Source organism: Neovison vison, chromosome 5 (genome assembly GCF_020171115.1).
Source record: "Neovison vison isolate M4711 chromosome 5, ASM_NN_V1, whole genome shotgun sequence".
Classification (NCBI taxonomy): Eukaryota; Metazoa; Chordata; class Mammalia; order Carnivora; family Mustelidae; genus Neogale; species Neogale vison.
The window spans coordinates 164913752-164928663 of NC_058095.1; the positions used below are offsets into that span (position 1 = coordinate 164913752).

A 14912-nucleotide genomic window follows, 5' to 3' on the forward strand; every position below is an offset into this window, starting at 1 on the left:
GACTGCCCTGGGCCGCGGGTCTCATGCTGGCTCCCCGCAGCGGGAAAACAGCGCCCGTGTCCCAGGGAAGAGTGCGGCTCAGTCACCCGAGCCCCTCACAAACAGATTTTTTTGGGAGACGAAATCTAAACACAGCGAATAAGGTAAAGGAAGACGATAGCAAAGTCTGGCGCGTGCGCCGGGGAGCTGGGCCCCGCAGGGCTGGAGGCGCGTGGGCAGGAGCCCCTGAAAGACGGGGCTCGTCGGCACCCGCAACACGGGGTCTTCTCTTGCTTTACACTTGGCTCCTGCCGCACAACAAGCACAGACACACGTATCTCAGGTCTGGGCTGGGCATGCCAATGGGTCATTCGCTAAAAACCAGCGGTTTTTATGATCCCAGAAGGGACGGGATGGGGGGACATGAACAGCTAGGACAGCCCGTGCCCAGCGGCCAAGGGCACAGCACGGCACCAGGGCCAGGCTGGGTGTCCGCTTTCAGCCCTGAGCGGAGAGGGAACGTCCTGGGAGGGGAAAGCTTGGTCAGGGGGTGAGGACGAGTGGGACTTGGGCAGAAAGGGCTGGCAAGGGGGAGGCCTGGCTGAAGGCCACCGGGACCCTAGCGGGAGCAAAGGCCAGACAAAAAGCAGTGGCTCCCATGCCAGCCGCCGTGGAGTGTGCCGGGAGGACGCTGTCACCGGTCCGCAGTGGGCGACGGCCCCACGCCGGGAGCGGCCAGCAGGAGGACCGGTTACGATAGAGAACGTTCCAGCACTTGGTCGGATACCACAGCAGGAGAGAAAAGACAGTGAGGCGTCCGGCAGCTCCAACAACGTGCAAACACGGGTCCAGCTTCTCCCGACCCCCCAGGATCTAGCCCACGCCCAGGTAAGTAACGGGACCCCTACCTTGTGCTGTGGGGTAAGCGTGCCCATTGGCAATGATTCCTTCGATGAAAGAAATGATCTGAGGAATATTTTCAGTCACCCTCAAGTACACCGTCGGGGGGAGGACCTGACGGAAAGCAAAGGCGGGATGACCTCCCACGGGAAAGGCGGGGGTCAGCGACACCGGCTTTCAGCGCTCACACCCCCCACGGCGGGCGGACTCCAACGCCCTTCACCTTCAAGGCTGCCATGTCTTGTTTAAAATGCTCTTCATACAGGCTGGCGAGAGAAGCGGGCGACACGTTCATCTGCAGGAAGACGAGGTGAGCCGGTCAGCAGGTCGGGCCCCCCGTGGCCGGACTCCCAAAGGGGGCCTCTCGTTTCAGCTCCCAAACCCATTCTAGTAACTGAGCTAGGTGCAGGGGCTGACCGACCCCGCTTTCTGGCTAGAGAGAAGAAAGAAATCAACAATGTCACGATTTCTGTTACATAATTCAAAACAACACCCCAAAACACATAAAAAAGCTTCCGCTTTTCAAGGGCGGGGCTCCACATAGTCCCTGTCACGACCAGAACCTGGGGGTCCTATCTTCCCTCAGGCGGCAAGAAAGCCCGTCAAATGCAACAGCGAGGAACTCTCTGAGAAGGGCCTGGAAAGCAGCAGAGCAGGTGCAGACAGTGGGCAGGCGGCGGGGGGTGCAGTGGCCGGGCAGGGTGCAGGGGCACAGGTAGCCCCAGGACACAGACATCACATTCTGAGCCCAGGGCATTTGGGGGCACACTCTGGCAGCCCCAGGCTTTCAGAGGGCACTGGCCCAGAAAAACAGGCTCCCCGAAGTATTTTTTACTTTTCAGCAAAAAAAAAAGTGCTCCAAAACCAAAAGCACGACAGGTATGGGACCCCGTGGAGCCTGTGAAGGGACCTGGCCCCAAGCTCCCAGCCCCTACCCCTGCCCCGGAACCAGGGCTTGGCTCCACGGCCAGCACGACCTTCACAAGTGAGAGGCCACCTCCAGCCCCGTCACCCCACAGCTGTGTTCCTTCCTGCCTGGGGTCCCCGAAGGGCAATCATCCTAGAAACCGTGACCACCAGACATTTACTGAATAAATAAATCTGGTGAACAAAATGGGACTTCTCAGCCGTGTGGCCGTTAGCAAGGCCATGAACCTTAGCGCCTTCAGCTTTCTTTGCAACACAGAGAGGACCCCACCTCCCGCCCCGAAAGACTGCGACAAGGGTCTTTTGCATCTGGGAAGGACAGCCTTGTGCGCGGACAACGCTGGCTAGCGGCCATCACCCGGCTCCCGGACCCACGGATCTGCACCCCCTCCTGCACCCGCGCCCCGCACACACGGGCTGCACACGGCTCCCTCCGAGTCCACCACCGTCCTGCTGGCCCGCCTGCTGGGGGACCGGGAGCCACTCACACTCTCTCCTGCCGTGACACACGTGCAGGTCCCTCTCTGAGCTCCGGATGCAGACACCAGACTGCCAGTCGGAGCACAGGTGCACGCATCCTGGCTGGCGACCTGCTCCCACGGAGGTCACGCAGGTCTGACCCTGACTGAGCCCCTGACCGCACGGGGGGCCCCACTTCTGGACGTCGGCAACGGGACCACTAACACTTTCTCACTGTAAGTTTAACGTGTGCTTCTCTCTTCTGAAGAGCCGGAACATCTCATGTGTCGAAGAACCATTTCTATGGAACAGTCCAGGATCACTGCACCCGTTTCTCCACCGACCTGTGGAGTCTTCCTGTCGGTTTGGAGGAAGTATTTTTACATGAAAGAAATCAGCCTTTTATCTCTGCTGTTACTTTCAGTTATGATCCCAGTCTTCATGGCTATTTTCTGTCATGTAGAAAATGTCATTTCTACATATTTTTTAAAAGATTTTATTTATTGGGGTGCCTGGGTGGCTCAGTCAGTTGAGCGGCTGCCTTCGGCTCAGGTCGCGATCCCGGGGTCCTGGGATCAAGTTCCGCATCGGGCTCCCTGCTTGGTGGGAAGCCTGCTTCTCCCTCTCCCTCTGCCTGCCGCTCTGATTACTTGTACTCTCTATCTCTCTGTCAAATAAATAAATAAAATCTTTTTTAAAAAATTTATTTATTTATTTGAAAGAGAGAGAACACAAGCTGGGGAGGAGCCAAGGGAGAAGCAGACACCCCGCTGAGCCGGGAGTCCGACATGGGACTCGATCCCAGGACCGTGGCATCATGACCTGAGCCAAAGGCAGACGCTTCACTGACTGAGCCCCCCAGCTGCCCCAATACTGTTTTACAGACTTTTCCTGGCCCCACATGAACTCTACAGTCCATGTCTCTTATTCTGAAAGTTCATCACGACTGAACCCTGTTCTGCCACGAGCCCCCCGAGTCAGTGCAGACCCCACGGGACTGCCTCCTCCAGACACCAGCTGCCCGGGGTCCTCTGGCCACTCAAACGCCTGCCACGGAGTCTGAGTTTGGGGGTCTGATCCGAGTCACAGAACTCAGGAAAGCAGTCCCCTTACACCCCAAGTTTATGATAAAAGACACAACTCAGGGGGATGCACAGGGCGAGGGGTGGAGCTCCCAGGCTCCCAGACACTCCCAGCACCCACCTGTGTTCACCAGCCAGAAGCACTGAGCGCCCCCGCCCCCCGTCTTGGGGGTGTTTACGGAGGCTTCATTACTTGGAGATTACAAACCCCTGCTCACCAGCAGTCAGCTCAATGCCGGGGTGGAAGGTGGAAGTTCCCGGCTCTCGCAGGGGCTGGGTCTCTGGGACCCCAGCCCCCATCCTGAAGCTCACCAGGAGCCCCGCCGTGACCTCATCAGCACACAGAAGCCACCCTCTCTAGACTCCGTGGGCTTTAGGCACTCTGTGCTAAGAACTGGGGCAAAGTCTAAACACAGCCCTATGATACCAGGGCCCTGAGCTGACCAAGCTCCAGATTTCTGTGTCCAAGTCAGTGTTTCCTTATGTACCTCACACTAACTCTCTCTCCGGGGCAGAGCGCCCACCAACCCCAGCCCTGGGCCCCGTCTCCAGCTGTGTCCTCCCCAACCCGAGCGGTCTCCACTGGACAGAGCTGAGCCCGGCTAGAGAGCCCCAAGAGTCTATAGGACAAAGTGCGAGTCCCCAGTAGGTGGTCCAGGGCCAGCCGCCCCACCTCTGCAGCCTCACCTGCCAGGTCCCCACGGCCCAGGGCAGCGGGACGCAGGGTTTCCTCACAGGCCTTCACGTGGCCCCTCAGCCCAGATGGCCTTCCCGCCTTCCCTCCTCACCACCCAGCCTCTGCTCATGCTAACTCTGGGCCAGCCTCCTCCGGGGTCACTTCTACATTCCACGGAGGTGTGACGGTCTGCCTCGCACGGCCTCGCTGGGCTTACAAAATGAACTGTGTTGCACACACAGCATCTCTCTGTGGGCGCGTCTGCCTCCCCGGACACAAGGCCCAAGAGGCCAGGGCCGGTCTTCCTCTCCTTTCTCGGCACCAAGTCAGGCACAGGCCTGACCCCGGACGGTTCCACGCGTGCTCAGGGACAGTACTGGGAATGGAAACTGAGTCTTCTGTAAGGGAGCAGACGCAGTGGCTCAGCTGTTTGGATAAGACAGACCTGGGAAACCCCACCGGGTCTAGTGCTGCCAACAAACACTTTCTAAACCACCTGACTCCAAGAAGAAAAACCTTATGGGGGCACCTGGGTGGCTCAGTTGGTTAAGCAACTGTCTTCGGCTCAGGTCATGATCCTGGAGTCTCGGGATTGAGTCCCACATCAGGCTCCCTGCTGGGCGGGGAGTCTGCTTCTCCCTCTGATCTCTCTTCTCTCATGCTCTCTCTCTCTCTCAAATAAATAAATAAATAAAAACCTTATGAAATAAACCATTCCTCCTTGAACCAGTAACTCCACTTTAGGAAAAGTATTCATCGAAACAAGACAGAATGAAAAAAAAAAAAAAAAGATCTTCATAGTAGCCCTATTTCTAACAGTTGTAAACAACACAGCCAACCACGGGGAACTGCTGAGCAGCTCCATGGCGAATGCGTTCTAGCTGTTAAAAAGGCAAATTAGGGGGCTCCTGGCTGGCTCAGTCCGGGAGCGTGTGATGCTTGATCTCAGGGTTGTGAGTTCGAGCCCCAGGTTGGATGCAGAGATTACTTAAACAAATAAAAATTGAAAAAAAAAAAAAAAGGCACATTGGTAAGAAACAGGCACACATGGATTCTAGAAGATAAATCTGAGAGAAAGCAGAATATGGAAGTAACTCAAGAGACTGAAAACAAGAGTCCAAAAATAAGAACAGTAAATTAGGGCATCTCCGTGTGATGAAATGCTATACAGCTGTTTAAAAATGTTCAAGAATATTTAAGAACATGAAAAAAATACTCAAAATATACTAAGTTAAAAAAGCAGACTATAAAACATTATGAAGTATAAACTGGTTTCCTAAAAAAAAAAAATAGTGCATGAAGTTTTTAGTACATACATCCTTTAAAATAACAGGAACATAAAGCACTCGGTGTAGTTTTTTGCATAGATTGGATCATTTAACAATCATCTGCAGATCTTCAGAGACAATTGTTAAAGTTGCTAATTATAAAAACCAGAAAGTAGACTTAAAAATTTATCTATATTGAACTTAACCCCTCAGTTCAAACTTTCTCCCCAAAGCTTCCCCTAAATGATGCATGAGTTACAAGAGAAGGACTCTTACACAAACAGAGGCGAAAGCGGAACCCCCCACGAGCTAAGTTTCCCCGGCCCCGAAGCGGCCCTCCCCCTTCCCTGTGCGCAGGACGCCTGGAGCCGCGGGACTGGGGAAGGGATGAGGCTCAAGTAGGAGACGGGGCATCGGAGGCTGTGGTGCGCTTCACCTGGCAGAGAGGCCCCGATCACCTGTCAGCGAGCCCTCGCCGAGCCTCATGCGGCCGGAGAGAAGCAGGACCCACTGGCTGAGCGCTAGAGGGGCTGTCACCGGGCGGTGGGCACACGCCCCCATCCAGAGACAGGACAATCACATCCTCCGCGCTTACCTCGGCGGCCCTGCGGATTATTTTATCGTCCACATCCGTGATTCCCATCACCATGACGATGTTGCAACCAAACACCCTGGTGAGGATCCTTCGGATGATATCAAATCTGACGTACGAGCTGCAAGAGAAGAAACGTCCGCGCGTCTTTAGAGCCCAAAGTCACCAGTGGGAGCTCGGAAAAGGAACGCCTTGTGTTTTAACAGACCGCCCCAAACTTTAGGCGGGCGACGGAGCTCAGGGTCCTGCTCAGCTAGGAGGAGGCAAAGCCCTCCGCCGGCCGGTCACGCAGGGACCCCGAAATCAACAAAGGCAGGGCCTCGGCGTCAGCACGGTGCGCAGGCTCAAGGCCGGCCGCTAAGGGAGTCTACAGCATTTACGTGTAGAACAACTCACCCGGGAGCTGTCACCGTCCTTGTTTATGCTCTGGTAACCGCAGCGCTTCACTATGTCAACACGGGAGGAACAGCACAAGGTGACACCGCTCAAGCTGTTCTCCCGAGAAACGGGTGCACTGTTGTGGGATATTAACACACCAGCTGGGGGCACCCAGGGGTCTCCGTGGCTGCAGCGTCTGCGCTCAGCTCAGGATCCTGGGGTCCTGGAATCGAGCCGGCATTCAGGCTCCCTGCTCAATGGGGAGTCTGCTTCTCCCTCTCTCTCTACCCCTCCCCCCTACTTGTGCATGCTCTCTTTCAAATAAATAAAATCTTAAAACAAACAAAAAAACCACCAGCTTATCAGCAGGCCACACTGGGGCAGCTCAGACATGTAAAACCAGAAGGGCTCAAGAGCCATTTAAAATGTCCAAAAAAACAAAAAATCAAATCAAAGTAAAATAAAATGTCCAGAGTCTGGTTTCCCATAAAACTCAGGGTGGGCAAATCTCGTGCTCATCTGTCACCCACACAGCCTCTGTAACTCATGGCCCTGTCATTGTACCCTGTCTGCAGCTCATACTGTCCCTCCCCAGCACAGCTCCAGTGACCAAGCAAGGCTGGAAGCTCCTTGCCACGATATTGGATCATTTGAAGCCTCAACCTGCTTGTTTATAAATTGGGCAGAATCCCATGATGCCAAGGGTTTGCTGAACGCCATCCCGGTGCCTGTGCAGCACCAACTCGTACAGGCAGGAGCTGTGGTCACCACGGTCACCACCATGCCCTGCACTTGCCACCCCCCCCCAGGAGTGGTTTACCCGTGCACTACTAGGTCAGCCTCTGGCCGGCAGGGTCCCCTGGGGAGAACAGCACCACCACCCGGTGTCCTTAGGAGAACCACACCGGCTGGGGTTTGTAAAGCATTTAGAACAGAGCAAGTACTGTGTCCGTTAAGTCTATGTCTTTTTTTTTTTTTTTCCTGCCAAAGTAAAGCTCTGGGCCCAGGGTGGGGCTTGAACTCATGACCCTCAGGTTGAACTGCCTGCTCTACCGAGCCAGCCGGGCGCCCCAACTACCTGTCTTTTTAAAATAGAGGCCCGTGTGTTACCTGGGGAGGCGGGTGGGGAGCCATGAACCTGGACAGTATGTCAGGTCAGATTTCCAGAACCGGAGAGATGTCCTGAGGATTTGGACTTTACCTGAGGAGCAGGGGAGCCGTGCATAAGCTTCCCTGCCCCTACGAGCTCACGGCTTCTTCTGAATCTTGAGGTTCTTGGGTTTCCCACCACGCAGGAGTGTCCTGAACGACTCCTGAGGAATGGGCTCTATTGCACAGTCCACCTTCCAGAGAGGATAACCAGTTACCCTTGAGGGGGCGGGGCGACAGTGACGAAGGGGACACTCTGGCTAGTGGGGTAATGCCAAGGCGTCTCTGCCTAAGACCCGGGAACATTCATTCAAATGCAAGTTCCCTTAACATCTGTACTCCTCTCTGTACTAGCGAGGGCAGATACCGACTAGAACCAGTGGCCGAAAAGAAGCTGAAAATAAGGAAGCTGACTTCCCTCAACTGCCCCTTCCTTCAGCAAATCCTCAGTCTTAAAATATATGTAAATGGTTTTAATGGCCAAGGAAGCCTCTCCTGAGTCCCACAACTCTGGAAAGTCTCAAGGACCTGAGCGCCATCCCTTTGGAATGACGCCATCAACGGACTGCTCCGTCTCCCGAAGGGGGACGGCTCTGACGGACCACCTGACGGCTCGCAGCAAACCAGCCTCACCTGCCCTCACACACTGTACCCACTTGGCTCTATGAAACACTGCGATTTCTTTCTGTCTTTGCAATCCTTCCCCAACATATTTTACGCTTCAGTAAAGAGGCCAAAATATCCTTTTTAAGTTAGTGGTAAGTTGGCCACTGATTCTGTTTTAACAAAACACAAAGGACACGCCAGCCTTCTAGATGATGCAGGGTTTTGTAAGGGGAATGGGCTAAAGTAGCTTTTGACTTTTAGTCTAATCTGAAACATACCGAGTTTAAGAAATGAACGAGAGAACACACAAAATACTAGGAAAGGTGTCATTCTGACAAAGATGGGAGGCAGTGCGGCGGATGATGACCCGGTTGAGAAAGCAAGCAGCGGGAGATGGGACACACCGGGCTCTGCTGGTGCCCGAACGTGTGGCTTCGGGCGAGTTATTCGTCCCCAGCAACCGCTCAGCCCCCACCACAGCGCGCCTCAGGGACTGTGTAACCGCACTTTACCGGCGTTTCTTCGTAAAATTGTGACGATTCAAACAGATGGATACTATTATCAACCCGTCTCAGATGAAGAAACCAGGACTCAGAGGAATAAAAGGGCTTGTCTTAGGTTGGAAAGAAAACGCATAACAGGTGCCAGAAAGAACTTCTCACCGACTCCTGACCTCATGCCACTAAGCCCACCAAGAAGCATGAACTCCAGAACAGGCCATTTATCACCGCTTCTCACGCCCCCTGTGAAACGGGCGGACGTGCTTCGAGTCCAGGAGGAAAACCAAACAGGACAACAGGCCTCCCACAACACGGGAATGTGGTGAGTGATCCAGTATTCTTAAGTTGCCCCTTGAGAAATGGAAAAAACCTGCAGAGGCTCCTTCTTTCCAAAACCTGCCTCCCTTGAAGTGTGAAAAGTCAAATTCGGAACTCACCATGCATGGCCCAGGTGTGCGTGATCGTAGACAGTCGGCCCACAGCTGTACCTAGGAACAAGGTTACAGTCCACCACGAGAACACATTTGCAAGAAGGGACAGCACATTCTCGGTTAGGGTGATCATATAACCGTGCCCTTAAAAAAATCGTCCAGCGGCCACTTCTGGGGAGTCTGTAGCCAAAGCCTGCCCCGTACCCGGGCAGCATCTCTGCCTGTGCGCCCGCGGGTTCTGTACTTCCTAAGTGCCCCCCATCTGAGACCCTTTCAGCGCAGCGCTACCGCCCCCGAAAACGCCCGGTGCACACTCCCCGCCCCACGTCAGCACCCGCTCCCTCAATCCCGGGCGGCTACCAGGAGGCGGCGTCCGCGCTGCTCACGATCAAGGGGTCTTTCCTCCGGGTGAGGCTGTTGTACACCTTGACGCCCGTGTCGTGGCCCGCCGGCTGCAGCCAGCCCTGCCCGCGTGCCCCCGACGCCCCCCGCGCCGGCCCCTGCCCGGCCTCCCGGCCCCACGCGGCCCGCAGGAGCTGGGGGCCTACACCCGCCCCGCGCGTACGCAGCATGGCCTGCCCGCGAGCGGCCACGGAGGTTCGCCACGCCCATTCCGGGCGGGGCTCGTCCTGGACCCGCCCACCCGGAAGAGGGCACCCAGATCCGCCCACTCCGGGCAAGTTCCAGACAACGCCCCGCCCAACCCGAAGAGGGCCTCCTAGGATCTGTCCATCTCAGAACCGCGGACGCCCAGGCCCCGCCCAACCCGGAAGAGGATCTGGTTACGCCACGCCCATCCCGGAAGGGGATCTGGTCGGGTCCCCCAGTTCCGGAAGATGACGGGCCTGGTCCCTCCAACCTCGGAAGAGGCGGTCGCGAAGCGGCGGCTGTACCTCCTCCAGCCGGCCGGGCCCCCGCTCGGCTGCGGCCCTGGGGGCCGGGGAGAGTTCTGCGCGGCCGGGGCGGGGCGCCCTAGGCGGTGGAGGGAGGTGCTCCTCTCCGCGAGGACGGGGCCTTCTGGTCCTCAGACGTCGTGGGGGGGGGGGTGTGCTGACGCGGGCGAGTCCCGGCGGGTTCCCACCTCCGGCCGGGGCTCACCGTGCGGGCACCCCCACCGGTTCCTCGCCTGCTGGGGAAGCGCGTCTCACCCCCGCGCACCCACAGGGCACTTGTGCGCCCCAACACAGCGCACGCGCACCCCGGTACAGTCCGCACCCCAACACAGCACACGCGCACCCCGGTACACAGTCCGCACCCCAACACAGCACACGCGCACCCCGGTACAGTCCTCACCCCAGCACAGCAGTGCACCCCGGTACACAGTCCGCACCCCAAACAGCACACGGGCACCCCGGTACAGTCCGCACCCCAACATAGCACACGCGCACCCCGGTACAGTCCGCACCCCAACACAGCACACGCGCACCCCGGTACGCAGTCCGCACCCCAACACAGCACACGCGCACCCCGGTACGGTCCGCACCCCAACACAGCACACGCGCACCCCGGTACGGTCCGCACCCCAACACAGCACACGCGCACCCCGGTACACAGTCCGCACCCCAACACAGCAGTGCACCCCGGTACGCAGTCCGCACCCCAAACAGCACACGGGCACCCCGGTACGCAGTCCGCACCCCAACACAGCACACGCGCACCCCGGTACAGTCCTCACCCCAGCACAGCAGTGCACCCCGGTACACAGTCCGCACCCCAAACAGCACACGGGCACCCCGGTACAGTCCGCACCCCAACACAGCACACGCGCACCCCGGTACAGTCCGCACCCCAACACAGCACACGCGCACCCCGGTATGCAGTCTGCACCCCAGCACAGCAGTGCACCCGGGTACACATGTCCGCACCCCAACACAGCACACGCGCACCCCGGTACGCAGTCCGCACCCCAACACAGCACACGCGCACCCCGGTACGGTCCGCACCCCAACACAGCACACGCGCACCCCGGTACGGTCCGCACCCCAACACAGCACACGCGCACCCCGATACGCAGTCCGCACCCCAACACAGCGCACGTGCACCCCGGTACACAGTCTGCACCCCAGCACAGTACACGTGCACCCCGGTATGCAGTCTGCACCCCAACACAGCGAATCTGCACCCTAACACGGACGTCTGTACCCCAGTCCACACGCAGCACGTGTGCACCCTGACACAGCACGTTCCCTCTCCAGCACGAACCAGGCGCATCTGCCCTCCTAGGCGCGCACAGCATGTCTGCACTAAGCACAAGGCTCACTTGCACCCCAAGAGCACTGTCTCCGGATGCAAGACCAAAGCTAGGAAACCACCCATTCATCAAGTACCTGTAATAGAAGTGTCTACTTGGGATTCATTAAGGTTAAACCTTCTATATCATCTCCTCTCTTGAGAACAAAAACAATCCGAATTGCGGTTTTTTAAAGGTGGATTCACTTGAAGTTTCTTTCAAATTATCTTGACAAAAGTGCCCCTACTGATATCTTGCAAAACCGTGTTGAAGGAAGGAAAGAAGGAAGGAATAGAGGAAGCTACGTAGGGAGGGTGGGAAGGAGGGAGGGAGGGAGGAAGAAAGGAAGGAAGGAAGAAGTCCCCTTTATTTTTGCATTCCTCAAAACCGCAGGGAGGTTCCTCAGTTCTTTTTTTGTTTGTTTGCTAGTTTTGGTCACGCTATTGAAAGGCAAGTGCTTAAGCAGAGACAAACCAGTATGTTCCTAGAACACTTTTTATTTTTTTCTTTCAAAATCCCTGGAGTCCAATTCTGCAATTCTGTTTCAAGCTAAATTGTAGTCTAATGTAAACTATGTTCTAACGCATAAAGCTAAAATGTCAGAACCTATTGTTCAGAATTAGGAGAATTCTCCATCAGTGCTAAGCACAGGCTCCCTGACTACTCAAAGTTCTACTGGAGTATTCTCCCTCCTTCACTACCTGTCTGCATCCCGATCTTGGTTATGTCCTAAGTATCTCCTGTGTCTAGTACAATGTATGTACTTCTCTCCCTAGTACTTTGGACTGTGAATTCTTTGGAACTCCCTCACCGTTCCAGCACTACGTTCAGAAAAGAGCTGCTGAATTAATCTGTGATGAAATCCACCTGTTGTGCATGTGGAAGAAAATTTCCGCTGTGGAGAAAGCTCTGGTCCAGATACTAGATGTGCTAGTAAAATAAGCAAATGATCCAAAGGCAATCTGTGTCAACACACAGAGTTTAAGGCAAGGGCTAGAAGTTTTGAAAACACATTTAGTAAAAGGGAAGACCAAATCCTGCACAGGAATCTGGACAGCTGGCATGCTGGAATTAGCCCTAGAAAATTCATGACTTTTAAGTTAAACAATGGTATCTTCTGTTTTCAGAAAACCAGTTGTGTAAGGTGTTCAGCCCTTTCTGGCAGTCATTCTCCTTTACTCAATTAAGTCTTTCTGAAGTCATCAGACCAATGACAAACATAACCCTCTATATAATGGTGATTAAAAATATGATTCCTAGCATTACGCAGTGGTGGTATCGTAGCCAATGAGGTTTATCTGACGAGCGGTTATTGCTAATTGAGAAATATGATTCGTTTTGCAGGTTGAATATTAAGGTAAAGTAAAAATGACGGGGAACATTTATTAGCAAATATACTCCCCAAAAGAAAATCCTGTTCCTTCGAAGTGACTCGTCCCCAGTCCAGGCCAAAACAAAGAAGTGTATTAAAATTAATGATTCCAGGGGCGCCTGGGTGGCTCCGTCGCTAAGCGTTTGGCTTCAGCTCAGGGCATGATCCCAGAGTCCTGGAATGGAGCCCTGCTCAGCGGGAAGCCTGCTTCTCCCTCTCCCACTGCCCTTGCTTGTGTTCTCTCTCACGGTCTCTGTCAAGTAAATAAAATCTTTTTTAAAAAATAGGGACGCCTGGGTGGCTCAGTTGGTTAAGCAGCTGCCTTCGGCTCAGGTCATGATTCCAGCGTCCTGGGATGGAGTCCTGCATCGGGCTCCTTGCTGGGCAGGGAGCCTGCTTCTCCCTCTGCCTCTGCCCGCCATTCTGTCTGCCTGTGCTCGCTCTCTCCCCATCTCTCTCTCTCTGATAAATAAATAAAATCTTTTTAAAAAATTTTAAAAATAAAAAAATAAAACTAATGATTCCGAAGTATCTAGAATGCCATTTCCTAGTCCTTAATGACAACAACAAAAAATGCAGTTCTCAGTAATATGTTTTCTTTTAAGGCCAAATCTTGCAAATTCAAAGTAGAGTAGATAAGGTAGCCTACTGTTTAAGGTATTTCAAGTTTGAGAGAAATATGTTAGTATTTACTTTTTTTTTTTTTAAGCACCTCAAAACATAAAGTATTTTGTTCACCTCTTATATTTTACTCCCATGGCTTTGAGTGTCACCTGTTAAACTAGAAATATAGCTCAGAAAACAAAAATTAGTATCGCTTTTTGCAATACGCTCCAAAGAGCAGAACTGAAACAACCAAGGTAATTCAATGTACCTTCAAAATTAAACACTTTCCTTAGTAATATATTTAAATTGCATGGTCACAGTTACGTTTTAGCTCTTGGTGTTCTGATCTTGTTCAGAATACTGTGAAGTCATCGACATGTATTTTAATAACTTTGTAAAGCTAATACGTAAAATATCTTCTGTCCTTTTAGTCCACAGGTGAACGAACTGTCTTAAACAACGTAAGCGCCCCGGTCAGTCACTGCAGCATCCCCGGTCGTGAGCGGCCGCGAGCACCTGGTCGGCACCGCTGAACTATTTCCTGTTGAATTAAGACAACCTTTTGTTTCTGTGTCTGTGGAGTCCGTGCAAACATGAAAGGAATCATTATGCAGATAGCATCGTGATTTTTAAAAGAAGATAACGTAGTTCCAACCGGCCTGATTGTGGTTGGAAGCGGTAAGTGCCTTCTAACCTTTATTCTGAAATTCAAACGCACTGGTTCTCCAGTCGGTACATGCCAGGGTCCAAAGGCCCAGCTCTTTCTTGCTCGGGGACGTTACAATCATTTATCTGCTCTGGGAGAAAGGGGGATCTTCTTCGTCTCCGTGTCTCTGTACTGCGGCCGGCCTCCGGGGCCACCGGGGCCACCGGGCGCAGCGCCAGCACCGCCGGCAGACGCGCGGCCACGAAGTCGCGGCCCCCAGTGAAACGAGCCCCGTTCAGCGGCGCGGACGGCGAGAAGCGAAGAGCAACGACCGCCCTCCCGCCCTCACGGCGGACGTCCTGCCGCGGGCAGGGCGCAGGGGTCTCACCGGGAGGCCGGACCTGCCCGCGGGGCGACCGTCGCTCGAACCTCCCGTCGCCCTTCGCGTCCGCCGGGCCGGGACCCCCCGCTGCAGGACAGAAGAGCCCAGCACCGGGTCGCCGCCCCCCGGCGTCCGGCCGCCCCGCGCGCCCCCGAGCTCCGCCCACCCCGCGACGAAGGGTCGGTCGGACGAGCTCTCGGCTCCCTCGCAGCCCCTCTGCTCCTCTCTAGGGCTGACCCTTTGTTTAACGATCGTGCTGATCTCCGCACTCCCGGTGGGCGGGGGCACCGCCGGGCCAGCCGGGGGCCCCGGACCGACAACTTTAAACACCGGCCACGGCCTGGGGCTCACAGTGCGCGGACCCGCACCCCGCACGCCCCGGGGCACGCGCTCCGCCGGGGCGAAGCGGGCAGGCGCCGCGGAGCCGGGTCTCCCGGCGGAGGCCGCGACAGGACACCCCGACCGACCCCCCGGGGCCAGGGCCGCCGCAGCAGCACCGCACAGCCGCGCGTCCCGGCCGGCCGGGAGCAGCGGGGGCAGAGCCGGTCCGCGCCGAGCAGCCCGACCCCGCCGGACAAAGACGGACGGACCACGCCCACGGGGCGGGGCCTCGGCCGGAAGCGGCGGGCCGGAGCGCGGGCCCGTCGCCGAGGCAACGGGAACGTCTGCGCCGGGCTTCTCAGAAAGCCCGAATCCGGGAGCTTAGGGCGGGGAGAAAGGCCGTGGGGG

At 55.6% G+C, this 14912-nt stretch overlaps 1 protein-coding gene across 9 annotated transcripts in view; it reads right to left on the reverse strand.

Annotated features, from left to right (window-relative positions):
- Nucleotides 1-11468, reverse strand: part of CARS2 (cysteinyl-tRNA synthetase 2, mitochondrial) — a 36344-nt gene extending 24876 nt beyond the window's left edge. Inside the window, exons 1-6 of one of the 9 annotated variants that reach the window (XM_044250106.1) lie at nucleotides 11275-11468; nucleotides 8954-9004; nucleotides 7372-7462; nucleotides 5887-6004; nucleotides 1103-1174; nucleotides 888-993 (exon numbers count right to left, since the gene is read on the reverse strand). In XM_044250106.1, the coding sequence (XP_044106041.1) occupies nucleotides 888-993; nucleotides 1103-1174; nucleotides 5887-6004; nucleotides 7372-7462; nucleotides 8954-8960 (394 nt within the window). In that variant the 5' untranslated portion in view covers nucleotides 8961-9004; nucleotides 11275-11468. The other 8 variants (XM_044250107.1, XM_044250108.1, XM_044250105.1 and 5 more) reach the window with 8 other exon arrangements.
- Nucleotides 11469-14912: the final 3444 nt, after the last annotated feature.